Source organism: Schistocerca nitens, chromosome 12 (genome assembly GCF_023898315.1).
Source record: "Schistocerca nitens isolate TAMUIC-IGC-003100 chromosome 12, iqSchNite1.1, whole genome shotgun sequence".
NCBI classification, from domain to species: domain Eukaryota; kingdom Metazoa; phylum Arthropoda; class Insecta; order Orthoptera; family Acrididae; genus Schistocerca; species Schistocerca nitens.
In genome coordinates, this window is record NC_064625.1 from 101,641,635 (window position 1) to 101,662,376 (window position 20,742).

General features: G+C 44.3%; 1 protein-coding gene across 1 annotated transcript in view; it reads right to left on the bottom strand.

The window, feature by feature from the left end:
• The window catches only part of LOC126215019 (tubulin alpha-3 chain-like), a 234,480-nt gene extending 214,281 nt beyond the window's left edge, over positions 1–20,199 (bottom strand). Inside the window, exon 1 of the mRNA XM_049941642.1 lies at positions 20,155–20,199. Within this exon, the coding sequence (XP_049797599.1) occupies positions 20,155–20,157 (3 nt within the window). The 5' untranslated portion in view covers positions 20,158–20,199. The remainder of the gene's footprint in view (positions 1–20,154) is intronic.
• Between the last annotated feature and the right edge of the window lie 543 nt (positions 20,200–20,742).

Sequence of the window (20,742 nt, forward strand, 5' to 3'; positions counted from 1 at the left end):
AATACCACTTTCAAGCGCACCAAAATCTTGATAACCTTCCAGTGTAGCAGCAGTAACCGATCTAACAACTGCGCCAGATCCTTGTTGCCGGCCGCAGAGCCGTATTTTGCCTGTTTACATATCTCTGTATTTGAATGAGCTTGCTTCTACCAGTTTCTTTGACGCTTCAGTATATAGTGTCCTATAACATTCCCTTGGGGTACGCGAGAAATTGCTTTACTTCTGAAAAGATTCTCCTTTGAGAATGACATATTGTGTTCTGTTTGTTAGAAGCGCTTGAGTCAAATCACGCCGCTGATCGGATATTCCGTGCGCTCATATTTTGTTCATTAGGCGGCAGTGCGGAACGGTATCGAACGGTTTCCGGAAGTCCAGGAGCACGGCATCATCCTGGTCGCAGGTAATCCACGGCTTTGTACGACTCGTGGTCGAACAGAGCAAGTTGAGTTTCACGCAGTCATTGTTTTCGAAACCCATGATGGTTCCTACACAGGAGTTTTTCGGCACCCATGCGTGTCAAAATATGTCAACATAAAACGTGTTCCAAAATTCTTCGACAGTTCTAGTGCCCGCCTTGAAAACGAGAATGATCTCCACCATTTTGCTACTTCGTGGACGTATCTTCCGCCCGTACAACTAATTGAAGGCAGTTTGTTTACTGCCATATGCGTTTCGCTCCTATTATTTGTGAAGCATCTTCAGATGCCTGTAATACATGTTTCTTTTTTATGCATACAGTAAACATATTATGTTGTGGGAACAATATGTTGCTGCGGTACATTTTTTCATGTTTTGCGCTTGTTTTTTAGGTTAGAATCAACTTTTGTAGCACAAATTTTGTGATGTGAAATTATCGTTCCATGTTACGATTTCCAGCGGTCCTGGAGATGTTTTCGTTAGTTTCCGTGCTCCGGCTGGCCGATATCTGGCGTTCTTTCACACACATTCGATTCAACACATCGCATATATCACTTGCACTTTCCGTTTTGTGATCAACAGATGTGTGATTCCGGTGGAAAAGAAGGGGACTCCATGACCAAATCCTTACAAGCACTAACACTCTGATCATGCTAGCCACCAAAACAATAACAAACGGAAACCGGAAATGTAAACAGGATAAATAATTAATGAATCTCCCATTCCCCTTCTCTCTCTCACTCTCTCTCTCTCTCTCCCTAGGGTGTTACAAAAAGGTACGGCCAAATTTTCAGGAAACATTCCTTACACACAAAGAAAGAAAATATGTTATGTGGACATGTGTCCGGAAGCGCTTACTTTCCATGTTAGAGCTCATTTTATTACTTCTCTTCAAATCACATTAATCATGGAATGGAAACACACAGCAACAGAACGTACCAGCGTGACTTCAAACACTTTGTTACAGGAAATCTTCAAAATGTCCTCCGTTAGCGAGGATACATGCATCCACCCTCTGTCGCACGGAATCCCTGATGCGCTGATGCAGCCCTGGAGAATGGCGTATTGTATCACATCCGTCCACAATACGAGCACGAAGAGTCTCTACATTTGGTACCGGGGTTGCGTAGACAAGAGCTTTCAAATGCCCCCATAAATTAAAGAGGGTTGAGGTCAGGAGAGCGTGGAGGCCATGGAATTGGTCCGTCTCTACCAATCCATCGGTCACCAAATCTGTTGTTGAGAAGCGTACGAACACTTCGACTGAAATGTGCAGGAGCTCCATCTTGCATGAACCACATGTTGTGTCGTACTTGTAAAGGCACATGTTCTAGCAGCACAGGTAGAGTATCCCGTATGAAATCATGATAACGTGCTCCATTGAGCGTAGGTGGACGAAACTAAAATGAGCTCTAACATGGAAATTAAGCGTTTCCGGACACATGTCCACATAACATCTTTTCTTTATTTGTGTGTGAGTAATGTTTCCTGAAAGTTTGGCCGTGCCTTTTTGTAACACCCTGTATATATAAAATAAAGAAGAGAATTCCACTCTCAAGAAAGAAAGACATTTACACACACACACACACACACGCACACACACACACACACACACACACACACACACACACACACACACACACAACCAATGAAAAATATCAAACCACACACACAACACAAACAAAAGGCGACGGATAATAAACACACAAAGACAGTTAGCAACACTGTATACCGAAAACATACATATGTTGATCACAAAATGGAAAGTGAAAGTGATATATGCGATGTGTTGAATCAAATGTGTGTGAAAGAACGCCAGAAATTGGCCAGCTGGAGGATGGAAACTAATGAATACATCTCCAGGAGCACAGGCATGAGGTAATAGCGCTGGAAATAGTAAATAATACCGAAAGATAATTTAACATCACGAAATTTGTGCTACAGAAGTTGATTCTAACCAAAAAACAAGAGCCAAACACGACAAAACGTAACAGAGCAACATACCGTAACTACCACGTAATATATTTACTGTATGCATAAAAATTACAGGCCACTGCAGATGCTTCACAAAAGAAGCGAAACACGTATGGCAAGAAACAAACTAGCTTCAGTTAGTTGCATAGAGGAAACATACTTCCACGAATTTAACGCAACTAAGGAAAGACGAAAAAAGAAAAAAAATGACGATTTTGCTACTTATTTGAAAGCCTTGATCCCCCAATAACTTTACGGTAAACTGCCCCTAGAAGGGTGCAAGCTCTTTGTATAACGTTTACAGAGTCGTACTGGCATATCCCGTCAGGTCCAGTTGCCACTTCAGTTGTTCAGCTATTCCACTACCGTTTACCTCAATATGTCATTTTGGCTTTCGTGCGGTGGTTGAAATGAGAATTACTGGTTTAACAGTTGATCGCGCCAGCTTGATATATGGGGCACCATGCGTGACGTGCTTTGTGTGCGTGACATGACGTTTAATGCGGTGCGATCACACGCAACAACAGAACGCCTCACTACATATGCTAGTTTCAGCATACAAGGTCAGCTCAAATAAAACATCCTACACGCGGTATGTATTGTAATTCTTTTGAAATCTCCTTACTTTTTGTAATTCAAATTTCCAGTTGCTTACCTATTTCCATCTAATCGAGTACTTCAGATAGTAGCTCCTTTGTTCATCGTAACCTAACGTGTCACGTATCAGAAGTTGGTTCTGGTGTAAATTGCTGTACTCTTTCGGCTAGATTTGTTTGAAATTATCAATATATTTTCATACACTGAAGCGCCAAAGAAACTGGTATAGGCGCGCGTATTCAAATACAGATACGTAAACAGGCAGAATACGGCGAATCGGTTGGCAACGTTTATACACTGCTGGCCACCGTAAATGCAACACCCTGAAGGAAGCATCCGAATCAAGTGAAATTTACACCATGAGTTTGCAGCGATGAGATATGCAACTGATTAGAATTTCAGCGCAGACGCACATCACGTGCGCCTGTGGCGCCACCTCATAGCGCCATTTAAGGCTTGGCGATTTCGACGAGTGTACGTTCGGCACGTGTGTTTACCTTGTGGTTGTTTCACAAGACGATCAGTTATGCCTCGTAGACAACAGCGAACATCTTTTGATCAAGTATCCGAGTTCGACAGAGGAAGGATAGTGGCTTACCGAGATTGTGGATTATCATACAGAGAAATCGCTAGTCGTGTTGGACGAAACCAAACAACTGTAATGCGGATATGTGACCGTTGGATGCAGGAGGGTACGACGGACCGACGTGGTCGATCGCATTCACCTCGGTGCACCACTGCACGTGCTGGTAGGCAAATTGTGCGCATGGCAGTGACGGATCGCTCAGTGACATCCCGAACCGTAGCACAGCACATTGCGTCTGTAACGCATCATCCAGTGTGTGCGCGTACCATTCGACGCCGTTTACAGCAGAGTGGTCTGTCCGCAAGACGTCAATTGCTTCGTCTACCATTGACGCAGAACCACAGACGTCTCCGTCGCCAATGGTGTGATGACAGACGGATGTGGACGGCAGAATGGAATGACGTTGTCTATACTGACGAGGCACGCTTCTGTCTGCAGCACCACGATGGTCGGATTCGAGTGTGGAGACACCGTGGAGAGAGGATACTGGACAGCTGCATTATGCACCGCCACACTGGTCTTGCACCGGGTATTATGGTATGGGGCGGTATTGGATATTACTCTCGCACGCCTCTAGTACGCATTGCCGGTACTTGAAATAGCCAGCGCTACATATCCGAGGTGCTGGAGCCAGTTGTCCTTCCGTACCTTCAGGGCTCGGCCACAGCCATATTTCAACAGGATAATGCGCGACCACACGTGGCACGCATAGTCCAAAGGTTCTTCGTCAATAACCAGATTGAATTGCTTCCCTGGCCGGCTCGCTCTCCGGATCTTTCGCCGATAGAAAACATGTGGTCCATGGTTGCTCAACGAGTGACCCAGATTACATCCCCAGCTGCCACACCAGATGATCTTTGGCAACGTGTGGAAGCTGCTTGGGCTGCTGTACCCCAGGAACACATCCAACGTCTCTTTGACTCAATGCCGAGACGTGTGGCAGCGGTGATCTCCAACAATGGCGGCTACTCTGGCTACTGATTCTGGCAGGAACCACATGTCACAGACGTCTGTAAACGTAATCATTTGGTACTTGGTCAACATGTTATCTACAAAATAAATTTTGTTGTGCTACCTCTTGTCTTTCTTGGTGTTGCATTTACGGTGGCCAGCAGTGTAGTATAAGACAACATGTGTCCGGCACAATTGTTAGATCGGTTACTGCTGTTAGAAAGGCGGGGTGTCACCATTTAAGTCGTATTATAGTTGGCGCACGAGAGATGGTACACAGCATCTCCCAGGTAGAGATGAGGTGGGGATTTTCCCGTACCATCATTTCAGGAGTGTACCGTGAATATCAGGAATCCGGTAAAACATCAACTCACTGCGGCCGGAAAAAGATCCAGAAATAACAGGACGAACGACGACTGAAGAGAATTATACAACGTACAGAAGTGCAACCCTTCGCAAAATTGTTGCAGATTTCCACGCTGGGCCATCGACAAGTGTCAGCGTGCGAACCATTTAACGAAATACAGGGTGATTTAAAAAGAATACCACAACTTTAAAAATGTGTATTTAATGAAAGAAACATAATATAACCTTCTGTTATACATCATTACAAAGAATATTTAAAAAGGTTTTTTTCACTCAAAAACAAGTTCAGAGATGTTCAATATGGCCCCCTCCAGACACTCGAGCAATATCAACCCGATACTCCAACTCGTTCCACACTCTCTGTAGCATATCAGGCGTAACAGTTTGGATAGCTGCTGTTATTTCTCGTTTCAAATCATCAATGGTGGCTGGGAGAGGTGGCCGAAACACCATATCCTTAACATACCCCCATAAGAAAAAATCGCAGGGGGTAAGATCAGGGCTTCTTGAAGGCCAGTGATGAAGTGCTCTGTCACGGGCTGCCTGGCGGCCGATCCATCGCCTCGGGTAGTTGACGTTCAGGTAGTTACGGACAGATAAGTGCCAATGTGGTGGCGCTCCATCCTGCTGAAATATGAATTGTTGAGCTTCTTGTTCGAGCTGAGGGAAGAGCCAACTCTCTAACATCTCCAGATACTGTAGTCCAGTTACAGTAGCACCTTCGAAGAAAAAGGGACCAAAAACTTTATTGGCTAAAATGGCACAGAAAACGTTCACCTTAGGCGAGTCACGTTCATACTGAGTTGTTTCCCGCGGATTCTCAGTGCCCCATATACAGACATTGTGACGGTTGACTTTCCCGTTAGTGTGGAAAGTTGCTTCATCACTAAACACAATCTTTGAAACGAAAGATTCATCTGTTTCCATTTGAGCAAGGATAAAATCACAGAAATCGATTCTTTTAATCTTATCAGCTGCAGATAGTGCTTGAACCAATTTCAGACGATAAGGTTTCATAACTAACCTTTTTCGTAGGACTCTCCATACAGTTGATTGTGGAATTTGCAGCTCTCTGCTAGCTCTGCGAGTCGATTTTCCTGGGCTGCGAACAAATGCTTGCTGGATGCGTGCTACATTTTCATCACTCGTTCTCGGCCGTCCAGAACTTTTCCCTTTGCACAAACACCCATTCTCTGTAAACTGTTTATACCAACGTTTAATACACCACCTATCAGGAGGTTTACCACCATACTTCGTTCGAAATGCACGCTGAACAACTGTCGTCGATTCACTTCTGCCGTACTCAATAACACAAAAAGCTTTCTGCTGAGCGGTCGCCATCTTAGCATCAACTGACGCTGACGCCTAGTCAACAGCGCCTCAAGCGAACAAATGTACAACTAAATGAAACTTTATAGCTCCCTTAATTCGCCGACAGATAGTGCTTAGCTCTGCCTTTTGTCGTTGCAGAGTTTTAAATTCCTAAAGTTGTGGTATTCTTTTTGAATCACCCTGTATAATCGCTATGGGATTTCGGAGCTGAAGGCCCACTCGTGTACCCTTGATAACTGCACGACACAAAGCTTTATGCCTCGCCTGGGCACGTCGACACCGACATTGGATTGTTGATGACTGGAAACATATTGCCTTGTCGGATGAGTTTCGTCTCAAATTGTATCGAGCGGATAGACGTGTACGGGTGTGGAGACAACCTCATGAATTCATAGACCCTGCATGTCAGCAAGGCTCTGTAATGGTGTGTGGAGCGTACAGTTGGAGTGATATGGGACTCCTGATACATCTAGATAGGACTCTGACAGGTGACACGTGCGTAAGCATCCTGTCTGATCACCTGCATCCATTCACGTCGATTGTGCATTCCATTGGACTTGGACAATTCCAGCAGGACAATGCAACACCTCACGCGTCCAGAAAATGGTTCAAATGGCTCTGAGCACTATGGGACTTAACATCTGAGTTCATCAATCCCCTAGAAAATAGAACTACTTAAACCTAACTCACCTAAGGACATCACACGCATCCATGCCCGAGGCAGGATTCGAACCTGCGACCATGGCGGTCGGGCGGTTCCAGACTGAAGCGCCTAGAGCCGCTCGGCCACATCGGCCGGCCACGCGTCCAGAATTGCTACAGAGTGCCCACAGGAAAATTCTTCTTAGTTTAAACACTTCCGCTGGTCACCAAACTCCCCAGACGTGAATATTATTGAGCATATGTGAGATGCCTTGCACCATGCTGTTCAGAAGAGATCTCTAACCCGTCATACTCTTACTGATTTATGGACAGCCCTGCAGGATTGATGGTATCAGTTCTCTCCAGCACTACTTCAGACATTAGTCGAGTCCATGCGACACAGTGATGCGGCTCTTCTGCATGCTTGCGGGGGCTCTACACGATATTAGGCAGGTGTACCAGTTTCTTTGGCTGTTCAGTATATCAGCCTGTTTAGTAATGTTCTCTCTATCGGCTCTCATTGTTTGATTAACGTTTTCGATTTTGGTTTCCATTTCAGAAATTAGTCCAATACAACTATCATTTGTTGGAAGTCAGGACTCCTCTTATTCGCAGTTACATACTAAGTTTCGCTGTGAATAGCTTCGATCAGCTATTGCCCTCCCCCCTCCCTCGCCTCCCCCCCTCTCTGCCCAGGTTGTTTAACACCCAACATTTAAAAAACATTTCCGAAGTACCGAAATGTCTCAGTCGAAACAGATTCAAGTAACTACACTGGCGTGCAAAACTTAAGGACGATGATAATTTCCGCATGATGTGTCAGTGCCAAGTAACGTAACTAAATGATACATGGACCACACATAGAAAGAACTGCAGTATCGAACAGAAGGCAACTGAAAGAAATAGGCAATAGCTCTCCCCAACGCATCCTACACTTGCACAGGGAACGGGCACGCCAGTTCATTCGCCGAATATCCTCTAGTTCCATCTCCTCCAATTTCGCTGTACGATGTGGCCGCGCACTGTCATCCATCAAATTAAAATCAGGACTGAATGCAACCCTGAAAGGAAACATTGGGAAGGAGTAAAAAAAAAAAAAAATGGTTCAAATGCCTCTGAGCACTATGAGACTTGACATCTGACAAGGGGAGGCCGCCAATTGTGAAAATCAGATTCGATTCATACTGCGCATAATAAAAGCTCATGGACAGAGGTGTAATGTGGCAAAGAACCAAGATGCACTTTCAGCCGTTGTCGAGAAAATCGACAGTTAAAAGAAACCGTTGCGGTGAAATACTGAAATACTCTATACGATTAATAATTTTCTACAGCGTCGTGGCGCAGCGGTAAGCGCTCGGGTTCGTTATCTGAAGGTCGCCGGATCGAATCTCGCGTCATGCAACCTTTTTTTTTAGTATTTGTTTTTTGTACTTCAAATATATATATATATATATATATATATATATATATATATATATATATATATATATAATTCCCGGCAATCAGTTGCAACAATTATGCATATAATAAGTTGTTGAAAGTCGTTTGTCGTGGAAGAAAAACTGGCGACTTCGAATATCATTATGTTTTTCGCAAACAAAGTTGTATTTCACAAATGTTATTAATTGTCTTCATAATGTTAACCACGTATAGTTAACGGAAGACGTAGAAACGGTATTCCGAAACGAATACGTATAGCGTAAGTCAAACGTTCGAATTAGAATAGAGACCCCACGAACACAAATTTGCTGCGGCAGGTATGAAATATAAACTCCATTACTCGCTCGTTACACTTGAAGGACAGATGTTGAATTGGCCGAAACGAGCCGCCGCATAACAGCATAGTTGCCTGCTAACTTCGAAAGAAGGTAGATGCGGTCCCTAGCGCAACTTATAACATCGTCGAAAATCAGTGCGGACGGGAGTGCTTTGGTACACCCTGTTAGAAAAACGGAAAAATGGAGGCGGTACAATTGGAGAGCGATCCGCCTTCACCAACATGCATAAGCAATTCATTAATAGTTTATATATATATTTGAATTACAAAAAACTAATAATAAAAATAAATTGCATGGCGCGAGATTCGATCCCGCGACCTTCGGATTACGAACCCGAACGCTTACCGCTGCGCCACGACGCTGTAGAAAATTATTAATCGTAGAGAGTATTTCACCGCAACGGTTTCTTTTAACTGTCGATTTTCTCGACAACGGCTGAGAAGTGCATCTTGGTGCTTTGCCACATTACACCTATGGCCATAAGCTTTTATTATGCGCAGTATGAATGGAATCTGAATTTCACAATTGGAGGCCTCCCCTTGTGAGGTCATCAGTCCCCTAGAACTTAGAACTAGTTAAACCTAACTAACCTAAGGACATCACACACAGCCATGCCCGAGGCAGGATTCGAACCTGCGACCGTAGCGGTCGCGCGGTTCCAGACTGTAGCGCCTAGGACCGCTCGGCCACAGCGGCCGGCGGGGAAGGAGTACAGAGTCACAATAACGTTCACCAGTGAGTGTGCCGTATTAAAAAATTTGGAATTCAGTACCCTCTCACAACTTTATTCTTCCCCACACCAAAACTCCTGCTTCACCAAAACGATCGTGTCCGACAATGCTGGAAGTACCCTCATATGACTGTAGGCGGAAACAGGTAGTGTGCCGACGTACACTGCGGAACGTGATTCTTTCGGTGGTACACGTGTTATGGTATGGGAAGCCATATTATTGTATCAGAGTACTGACCTGCAAATTTTTGAACACAGGACATACACCGATCAACGCTACTGTAACAGAGCGTCTTTTCAGGGCTGCGTGACCGGATCGAAAAACGTAGGTGCGGAATCTCTTGGAACGAGAGTATATTCCGCGAATGGACAAGCCTGCCAATTGCCCTCAAGCACGAATAGGATGCGTCGGACAGACATATTGTAGCAAGTCCACATGCAGCAACGACCATCCAATAATGGAATAAGGGAACGCCCTACAACAGCTTCCTTCCACCCTTATGGTCAGGGGGGACCACACTGAAGACGATGCTTTGCTATGCAACGTGTTCACGCACATTATTAAGAACCACCTCCCGCCAATTGCAATGTCCAGGGGACCATCGTAAATATCGATAAGTTCAGCGCAGCAATTGTCCTTGAATAAAAATGTACTTTCTGGTCTTCTCATTGCGTACTATACGTTTCAGTTACCTTCTGTACTATACAACAGCAGTTATTTGTGTGTATCGTGCAAGTTTCATGGAGCTCTGATGCTTGGCAGCGACATAATATCCTACACATACTTTCCTCCTCAAGTCTTGCGTACTTTCACTTGAAAGACGTCGGGCCTGGTGCTCAAGTGGTAGTCGTGAAGTGCGTGTCTGGGAAGCGCAGTGTTTCAGCCAGTCGTTAAGCTAGCCTTCAACTCTCAATGATGTGAGGAATCGGTAGAAATGACGTTCATGCCCACTTCCCTGCTAGAATAAGTCGCGGTGGGTGGTGATTCACCGAGCAGCGTGAGCCCGATCTACGCTGTCACACCATCCACCACGGTGGCCTATTAACCCGGTTGCTATGCTGCGGTGCATACGCGAATGGAACAGCAAGAAGCCCTAATAACTCGTTTGATTTAACGTACCCTCTGCCATGGACGTGGCTGTGGTTTGCAGAGAAGTACAGGGTGTTTCAAAAATGACCGGTATATTTGAAACGGCAATAAAAACTAAACGAGCAGCGATAGAAATACACAGTTTGTTGCAATATGCTTGGGACAACAGTACATTTTCAGGCGGACAAACTTTCGAAATTACAGTAGTTACAATTTTCAACAACAGATGGCGCTGCAAGTGATGTGAAAGATATAGAAGACAACGCAGTCTGTGGGTGCGCCATTCTGTACGTCGTCTTTCCGCTGTAAGCGTGTGCTGTTCACAACGTGCAAGTGTGCTGTAGACGACATGGTTTATTCCTTAGAACAGAGGATTTTCCTGGTGTTGGAATTCCACCGCCTAGAACACAGTGTTGTTGCAACAAGACGAAGTTTTCAACGGAGGTTTAATGTATCCAAAGGACCGAAAAGCGATACAATATAGGATCTGTTTGCAAAATTTCAACGGACTGGGAACGTGACGGATGAACGTGCTGGAAAGGTAGGGCGACCGCGTACGGCAACCACAGAGGGCAACGCGCAGCTAGTGCAGCAGGTGATGCAACAGCAGCCTCGGGTTTCCGTTCGCCGTGTTGCAGCCGCGGTCCAAATGACGCCAACGTCCACGTATCGTCTCATGCGCCAGAGTTTACACCTCTATCCATACAAAATTCAAACGCAGCAACCCCTCAGCGCCGCTACCATTGCTGCACGAGAGACATTCGCTAACGATATAGTGCACAGGATTGATGACGGCGATATGCGTGTGGGCAGCATTTGGTTTACTGACTAAGCTTATTTTTACCTGGACGGCTTCGTCAATAAACAGAACTGGCGCATATGGGGAACCGAAAAGCCCCATGTTGCAGTCCCATCGTCCCTGCATCCTCAAAAAGTACGGGTCTGGGCCGCCATTTCTTCCAAAGGAATCATTGGCCCATTTTTCAGATCCGAAACGATTACTGCATCACACTATCTGGACATTCTTCGTGAATTTGTGGCGGTACAAACTGCCTTAGACGACACTGCGAACACCTCGTGGTTTTAGCAAGATGGTGCCCGGCCACATCGCACGGCCGACGTCTTTAATTTCCTGAATGAATGTTTCGATGATCGTGTGATTGCTTTGGGCTATCCGAAACATACAGGAGGCGGCGTGGATTGGCCTCCCTATTCGCCAGACATGAACCCCTGTGACTTCTTTCTGTGGGGACACTTGAAAGACCAGGTGTACCGCCAGAATCCAGAAACAATTGAACAGCTGAAGCAGTACATCTCATCTGCATGTGAAGCCATTCCACCAGACACGTTGTCAAATGTTTCGGGTAATTCCATTCAGAGACTACGCCATATTATTGCTACGCATGGTGGATATGTGGAAAATATCGTACTATAGAGTTTCCCAGACCGCAGCGCCATCTGTTGTTGACAATTGTAACTACTGTAATTTCGAAAGTTTGTCTGCCTGAAAATGTACTGTTGTCCCAAGCATATTGCAACAAACGGTGTATTTCTATCGCTGCTCGTTTAGTTTTTATTGCCGTTTCAAATATACCGGTCATTTTTGAAACACCCTGTAGATGTAAACTCGCATTCGGGAGGACGACGATTCGAATCCCCGTCTGCACATCCAGATTTAACTTTTCCGCAAAATGCAAGATGGTGCTCTTGAAAAAGACTCAGTTACGAGGGTTGTTCAATAAAGAATGATCATAATTTTTTTGACAACATACCTTTACTCTTGAAACGCCTGATGGAGAGGTCTACTGCCTGTCAAATCTATGGAACAGTTCTGAAGCGAATGCCACTAAGTAGTTCCTTCATCTTCGGAATGAAATCAGTCACAAGGACTTAAGTCGGGGGAGTGTGGTGGATTGTACAATACTTCCCAGTACCATCGACCAAACAGAGCAGCCACAGCTTGTTCTGTATGCGCCCACTCATTATAGTGCAAAATGATGGGTGGGTTGCGCAGAAAGTGTCGCCGCTTCTTTGGCAAAGATGGTTGCAGGTGATGCTCCAAAAACGAACAGTAATACTGTGCATTGACGGTCTGACGTGGAGGAACGTAATGCGTTAGGGTTACAAAATCACAGTCGTACACGAGAATCACCATAAGTTTAGACCGCTCCATTCGCACCATCAACAGAACAGGCTCTGCTAACGGTATACTACGCCTTCCACATAGCTGGCAACGGACTCTACACAACGCTGGTGACTACTCTGAAGGACAGTAACAGGTGCACACATGTAACTCTTTTGTATCGGTTGTGAATAAGTACTTGCCACTATTTAAGTTCCAACCCTCGTAATAAAAAGTCTTAAGTCATCCACATGAGCATTAAAAGGAATCGGCTAAATTTCACTTACAGGAGAAACACACAAATCTGAAGGCTGTAAATTCAAGTAAATAGTTAGGAATTACAAATACGAACTCCATAAACTGGAACGCTTACGTAGATAGTGTTGTGTGGAAAGCAAACCAAAAACTGCGCTTTGTTGGCAGAACACTGAGAAAATGCAACAGGTCTACTAAACAGACTGCTTGAAGTACTCTTTTCTGCCCTCTTCTGCAGTACTGCAGTGCGGTGTGGGCTCTGCATAACATAGGAGTGACGGAGGACATCGAAAAAGTTCAGAGAAGGGCAGTTCGTTTTGTACTATCGCGAAGTAGGATGGAGAGTGCCACGAATATGACACACGATTTGGGGTGGCGTTCAATGAATCAAAGGCGTTTCTCATTGCAGCAGGCTCTTTTCGTGAAATTTCGATCATTAATTTCCTCCTCCAGTTGCGAAAGTATTTTGTCAGCACCTACCTACATGCAGAAGATGATCAGCGTGATAAAATAAAAGAAATCAATGTTCGCACTGTAAGATTTAGGTCCTAATTTTTCTCGCGCGCCGTTCTAACTGTACGAGGCATTGTTCAGGATACACACACATATCAAAAAAAGTTTTGCATCACCACGGTTCCCAGAACTCCAAAAGACAGACGTTGACTGTGGGTATTGTATCACAGATACAGTCCCTTTGACTGTTCAGAGATGCCACTTAACCCGTCCAAAGATGTAAACAACCATCTATGAGCAGCGCCTATTAGACGGAGATGGTCCGACAACCGATCAGTTTCGTCATTCCACCAGGAAGGAGGTACACGGCTCGTGTTGTCTGCAGTTCAACCATGCCTAGACGGCCAATATCGCGGTTCGATCGCGTCCGCATTGTTACTTTGTGCCAGGAAGGGCTTTCAACAACTCAAGTGTCCAGGCGTCTCGGAGTGAACCAAAGTTATGTTGTTCGGACATGGAGGAGATACAGAGAGACAGGAACTGTCGATGACGTGGCTCCCTCAGGCAGCCCAAGGGCTACTACTGCAGTGGATGACCGCTGCCTATGGATTAAGGCTCAGAGGGACCCTGACAGTAATGCCACCGCGTGGAATAATGCTTTTCGCAATAGGCTGCATGATGCACAACTTTACTCCCGACGTCCATGGTGAGGTCCATCTTTGCAACCATGACACCATGCAGCGCGGTACAAATGTGCCCAACAACATGCCGAATGGACCGCTCAGGATTGGCATCACGTTATCTTACCGATGAGCGTCGCATATGCCTTCAACAGTCGTTGGAGACGTGTTTGGAGGCAACCAGGTCAGGCTGAACGCCTGGTGCAGCAAGGTAGAGGTTGTCTGCTGTTTTGGGGTGGCATTATATGGGAACGACGTAAACCGCTGGTGGTCACGGAAGGCGCCATAACGGCTGTACGATACGTGGATGCTATCCTCCGACCGATAGTGCAACCATATCGGCAACATATTGGCGAGGAATTCGTCTTCATGGACGACAATTTGCGCCCCCACCGTGCACATCTTGTGAATGACTTCCTTCAGGATAACGACATCATTCGACTAGAGTGGCCACCATGTTCTCTAGACATAAACGCTGTCGAACATGCCTGGGATAGATTGAAAAGGGCTGTTTATTGACGACGTGACCCACCAACCACTCAAAGGAATGTACGCCGAATCGCCGTTGAGGGGTGGGACAATCTGGACCAATAATGCCTTGACCCCGTGGTCTAGGGGTAGCGTCTTTGATTCATAATCAAAACTTCGGTCCCGGGTTCGATCCCCGCCAATGCCTAAATTTTGATAAATAATCAGCATTGGCGGCCGAAGACTTCCGGCATAAGAAGTCAGCCTCATTCTGCCAACGGCCTTGTCAAAGAGGGCGGAGGAGCGGATAGAGGTTCAGGGAACTCTCTTGTCCTAGGGGTGGGAAATTGCCCCTAAAGGCGGAAGAATCAGCAATGATCAACGACATGAGGATGCAGAAGGCAATGGAAACCACTGCATTAAAGACACGTAACGTGTATCCACAGGACATGTGGCCTGTAATTGAAGAAGTGTCATGATGATCTCTCCATTGGCAAAAGATTCCGGAATAGTCCCCCATTCGGATCTCCGGGAGGGGACTGCCAAGGGGGAGGTTACCATGAGAAAAAAATTGAATAATCAACGAAAGGATAACGTTCTACGAGTCGGGGCGTGGAATGTCAGACACTTGAACGTGGTAGGGAAACTAGAAAATCTGAAAAGGGAAATGCAAAGGCTCAATCTAGATATAGTAGGGGTCAGTGAAGTGAAGTGGAAGGAAGACAAGGATTTCTGAGTATCGGGTAATATCAACAGCAGCATAAAATGGTATAACAGGTGTAGGATTCGTTATGAATAGGAGAGTAGGGCAGAGGGTGTGTTACTGTGAACAGTTCAGTGGCCGGGTTGTCCTAATCAGAATCGACAGCAGGCCAACACCGACAACGATAGTTCAGGTATACATGCCGACGTCGCAAGCTGAAGATGAACAGATAGAAAAAGTGTATGAGGATATTGAAAGGGTAATGCAGTATGTAAAGGGGGACGAAAATCTAATAGTCATGGACGACTGGAATGCAGTTGTAGGGGAAGGAGTAGAAGAAAAGGTTACAGGAGAATATGGGCTTGGGAGAAGGAATGAAAGAGGAGAAAGACTAATTGAGTTCTGTAACAGGTTTCAGCTAGTAATAGCGAATACCCTGTTCAAGAATCACAAGAGGAGGAGGTATACTAGGAAAAGCCCGGGAGATACGGTAAGATTTCAATTAGATTACATCATGGTCAGACAGAGATTCCGAAATCAGATACTGGATTGTAAGGCGTACCCAGGAGCAGATATAGACTCAGATCACAATATAGTAGTGATGAAGAGTAGGCTGAAGTTCAAGACATTAGTCAGGAAGAATCAATACGCAAAGAAGTGGGATACGGAAGTACTAAGGAATGACGAGATACGTTTGAAGTTCTCTAACGCTATAGATACAGCAATAAGGAATAGCGCAGTAGGCAGTACAGTTGAAGAGGAATGGACATCTCTAAAACGGGCCATCATAGAAGTTGGGAAGGAAAACATAGGTACAAAGAAGGTAGCTGCGAAGAAACCATGGGTAACAGAAGAAATACTTCAGTTGATTGATGAAAGGAGGAAGTACAAACATGTTCCGGGAAAATCAGGAATACAGAAATACAAGTCGCTGAGGAATGAAATAAATAGGAAGTGCAGGGAAGCTAAGACGAAATGGCTGCAGGAAAAATGTGAAGACATCGAAAAAGATATGATTGTCGGAAGGACAGACTCAGCATACAGGAAAGTCAAAACAACCTTTGGTGACATTAAAAGCAACGGTGGTAACATTAAGAGTGCAACGGGAATTCCACTGTTAAATGCAGAGGAGAGAGCAGATAGGTGGAAAGAATACATTGAAAGCCTCTATGAGGGTGAAGATTTGTCTGATGTGATAGAAGAAGAAACAGGAGTCGATTTAGAAGAGATAGGGGATCCAGTATTAGAATCGGAATTTAAAAGAGCTTTGGAGGACTAACGGTCAAATGAGGCAGAAGGGATAGATAACATTCCATCAGAATTTCTAAAATCATTGGGGGAAGTGGCAACAAAACGACTATTCACGTTGGTGTGTAGAATATATGAGTCTGGCGACATACCATCTGACTTTCGGAAAAGCATCATCCGAAGACGGCAAGAGCTGACAAGTGCGAGAGTTGTCGCACAATCAGCTTAGCAGCTCATGCATCGAAGCTGCTTACAAGAATAATATACAGAAGAATGGAAAAGAAAATTGAGAATGCGCTATGTGACGATCAGTTTGGCTTTAGGAAAAGTAAAGGGACGAGAGAGGCAATTCTGACGTTACGGCTAATAATGGAAGCAAGGCTAAAGAAAAATCAAGACACTTTCATAGGATTTGTCGACCTGGAAAAAGCGTTCGACAATATAAAATGGTGCAAGCTGTTCGAGATTCTGAAAAAAGTAGGGGTAAGGTATAGGGAGAGACGGGTCATATACAATATGTACAACAACCAAGAGGGAATAATAAGAGTGGACGATCAAGAACGAAGTGCTCGTATTAAGAAGGGTGTAAGACAAGGCTGTAGCCTTTCGCCCCTACTCTTCAATCTGTACATCGAGGAAGCAATGATGGAAATAAAAGAAAGGTTCAGGAGTGGAATTAAAATACAAGGAGAAAGGATATCAATGATACGATTCGCTGATGACATTGCTATCCTGAGTGAAAGTGAAGAAGAGTTAAATGATCTGCTGAACGGAATGAACAGTCTAATGAGTACACAGTATGGTTTGAGAGTAAATCGGAGAAAGACGAAGGTAATGAGAAGTAGTAGAAATGAGTACAGCGAGAAACTTAACATCAGGATTGATGGTCACGAAGTCAATGAAGTTAAGGAATTCAGCTACCTAGGCAGTAAAATAACCAATGACGGAAAGAGCAAGGAGGACATCAAAAGCAAACTCGATATGGCAAAAACGGCATTTCTGGCCAAGAGAAGTCTACTAATATCAAATACCGGCCTTAATTTGAGGAAGAAATTTCTGAGGATGTACGTCTGGGGTACAGCATTGTATGGTAGTGAAACATGTACTGTGGGAAAACCGGAACAGAAGAGAATCGAAGCATTTGAGATGTGGTGCTATAGACGAATGTTGAAAATTAGGTGGACTGATAAGGTTAGGAATGAGGAGGTTCTACGCAGAATCGGAGAGGAAAGGAGTATGTGGAAAACACTGATAAGGAGAAGGGACAGGATGATAGGACATCTGCTAAGACATGAGGGAATGACTGCCATGGTACTAGAGGGAGCTGTAGAGGGCAAAAACTGTAGAGGAAGACAGAGATTGGAATACGTCAAGCAAATAATTGAGGACGTAGGTTGCAAGTGCTACTCTGAGATGAAGAGGTTAGCACAGGAAAGGAATTCGTGGCGGGCCGCATCAAACCAGTCAGTAGACTGATGACCAAAAAAAAAAGTTCTAGGGGACTGATGACCTCAGATGTTAAGTCCCATAGTGCTGTGGCTAAGCTTCTGTAAAGTTTGGAAGGTAGGAGACGAGATACTGGCAGAAGTAAAGCTGTGAGGAGCGGGCGTGAGTCGTGCTTCGGTAGCTCAGATGGTAGAGCAGTTGCCCGCGAAAGGCAAAGGTCTCGAGTTCGAGTTTCGGTCGGGCACACAGTTTTAATCTGCCAGGAAGTTTCAACAATGGATGAACTCAGACATCGCATAACAGCAACTGTGGAAGCTGTAACTGAAGACATGCTGCATTGTGGGAACAATTTGAATATCGCATTTCGAGGGAGGCATACTGAACACCTACGAAAAGGTATGAAAACAGAAACTGAGTTTCCCGTTCAACAAAAAACAGAATTCATTGTATATATTTATTAGTTTTAGAAATACAGACGTGCCAAATAGGACGATTCTTTTTGATACCTCCTGTATTTCACATTAACTACGTAAAACCGTCATGTTTGAAATGCAAACTCTTAAATATATCCTTTTTTTACGTTTCGGATTATTCACCGATACGCTAGCGAAAAAAAAATCAAAACCGGAACTGGATAGTACAGCTTGAGTAGTTTGTGTTTCATTTTAAGCGAATGCTTGTTTCTCACTGATCTCAATCTTCTTGCTGTCGTATCTCCTGAACCGTGTGTCACAGATTAATATAATTTTGCGCGTCCATTAGGTGGTGTACGTCGATAACGTCTGCAGAATGTGTTGCGAATAGAGTCGGTAGTAAAGAAGTAATGCAGCAAAACATCGTGACTGATGCTGAAATTTGACAGCATGAACAACGAAGTTGTAGTAAGCGATAAATTTTTTCATTCGCATTATTTTGTGCTGGTGTCAGCTAGAAAAAGTTTCGCAAAAGTTTGGAATCATGTGTTTTGTATGTTGGCAGTCGTTAACTGCTCTCGTTCTGAGATACTGGATCAATATAGTATGGGTTCTGTAGTGTCCCTTTCCATATATTTAACATGAACATTATAAATAACGACAAAAGAACTATACATGTGTAATGTTGTGTGAACTTACATGCCTAATTGTGATACGGACAAAGTGACGAAACTTTAAAGACAATTTATCGATTCTCATAATAGAAAAAAGGCATTCTCCGTGATATAAGATCATATGTGTAAACTAAAGAATTGAACACTATAATCTTTGTTATATTGTAAAAGGACTGGAAGACAACGAACTTAGTCGTCTTCTGAAGTTTTCTTGTGTCTTAGCTACTGTTTGAGTGCAGAAGGTACGATTGTATTGCGATAGCTTTTGTCTTGCTCTCGTTTAATTACTGGAACGTAATTGATGTGTAAAAAGAGCTACGAAAATATAATAAGCAAATCTGGAGTCCAGAGTAATCAATTAAGGAACCCACGCCACATTTGTTATAACGCAAGAGTTTTTGTAGCATTTTTTGCAGTTGCTGCGGAGCTAGCTGCGATCATCTTTGACTGAGAAAGTTGGCCACCATTACGCGGCGCATTTAAACTTTTTATTTCCACAGGAAATAAGACGAAGCCGGAGCAGAGGAAATTGTTTAAAAATACTATCAAAATTAATTAGCATCAAATCAGAAGATTTATTTGATCAAAAAGTGACTATTTTCAGCGATACAGTTCACTATAGGTCAGGTGCCTCTTTGCATAAATTTTATTACGCTAACGCATCTGATATTATTTGTAGGGAGCCTGGCTCTCGTTTTCAATGAGAATTTAAGGTTTAATTTGGCTACTTGCAAATATAATATTGCTTAGTTGTAATTGTTTCTTACGAGGTTTTATGAAAGATAGCTTTACGAAATTTAACTTCTCGAACTTAATAGAATCCTCATATAACTGTAATACTTGTGTTGTTGCGTTAAACTTGTAACGTAAAATTGTACTCCGAATCAATAGATAACAGAATTTTTATTTTTTTCAGTTCGATCAATAATTATATAAAACAATGAAAAGCAAATTTTTCTCTCTCTTGCAAGCTGTTAGATATGTAACCTCCAACAGGGATTCCCTGTGCACCGTTTTAGTAATTTGCTTGTGTACATTGCAGTGAAAGCCGGTTTTCCTACATCTGTATTTTCTATACTGTTCTGCTGTTTAACTCACGCACGCAGAATCCATTTCAAGCCGATATCGTACAGCCGTAAGGAACTTGCCTTTCCCGTGTGTTAACGTACGTCCCTGGCTGCTGGTAAGAAGAGGAGTCAAGACGTGGGTTAAACACGCGGGAGACTTACCATGGCTGCGGTCTGTTGTCGCTCTCTGCTGTCGGCACACAAACTGCCAGCAGCCCGCCGTGACTGGCGCACCTTACCCTGCCATGCCGACTGCCCGTCGATGACCCGTGTGTTGTCCGACCTGTTGCCCCTGGAGACTGTACACGCGGCGACACAAACGCGCCGATGGTCGGCAGGAGGGTACAGCTATCGCGCCAAACACCCATGCGCAATCGGGAAAAACATGCAAAGAGCTATGTCGAGCAATGACACACAAATTGTACACCAAAACCCAAATTTTGTCGCCTACGTACGAAAAAAGCACACCCGAAGAATATATATATATACAGGGTTATTACAAATGATTGAAACGATTTCACAGCTCTACAATAACTTTATTATTTGAGATATTCTCACAATGCTTTGCACACACATACAAAAACTCAAAAAGTTTTTTTAGGCATTCACAAATGTTCGATATGTGCCCCTTTAGTGATTCGGCAGACATCAAGCCGATAATAAAGTTCCTCCCACACTCGGCGCAGCATGTCCCCATCAATGAGTTCGAAAGCATCGTTGATGCGAGCTCGCAGTTCTGGCACATTTCTC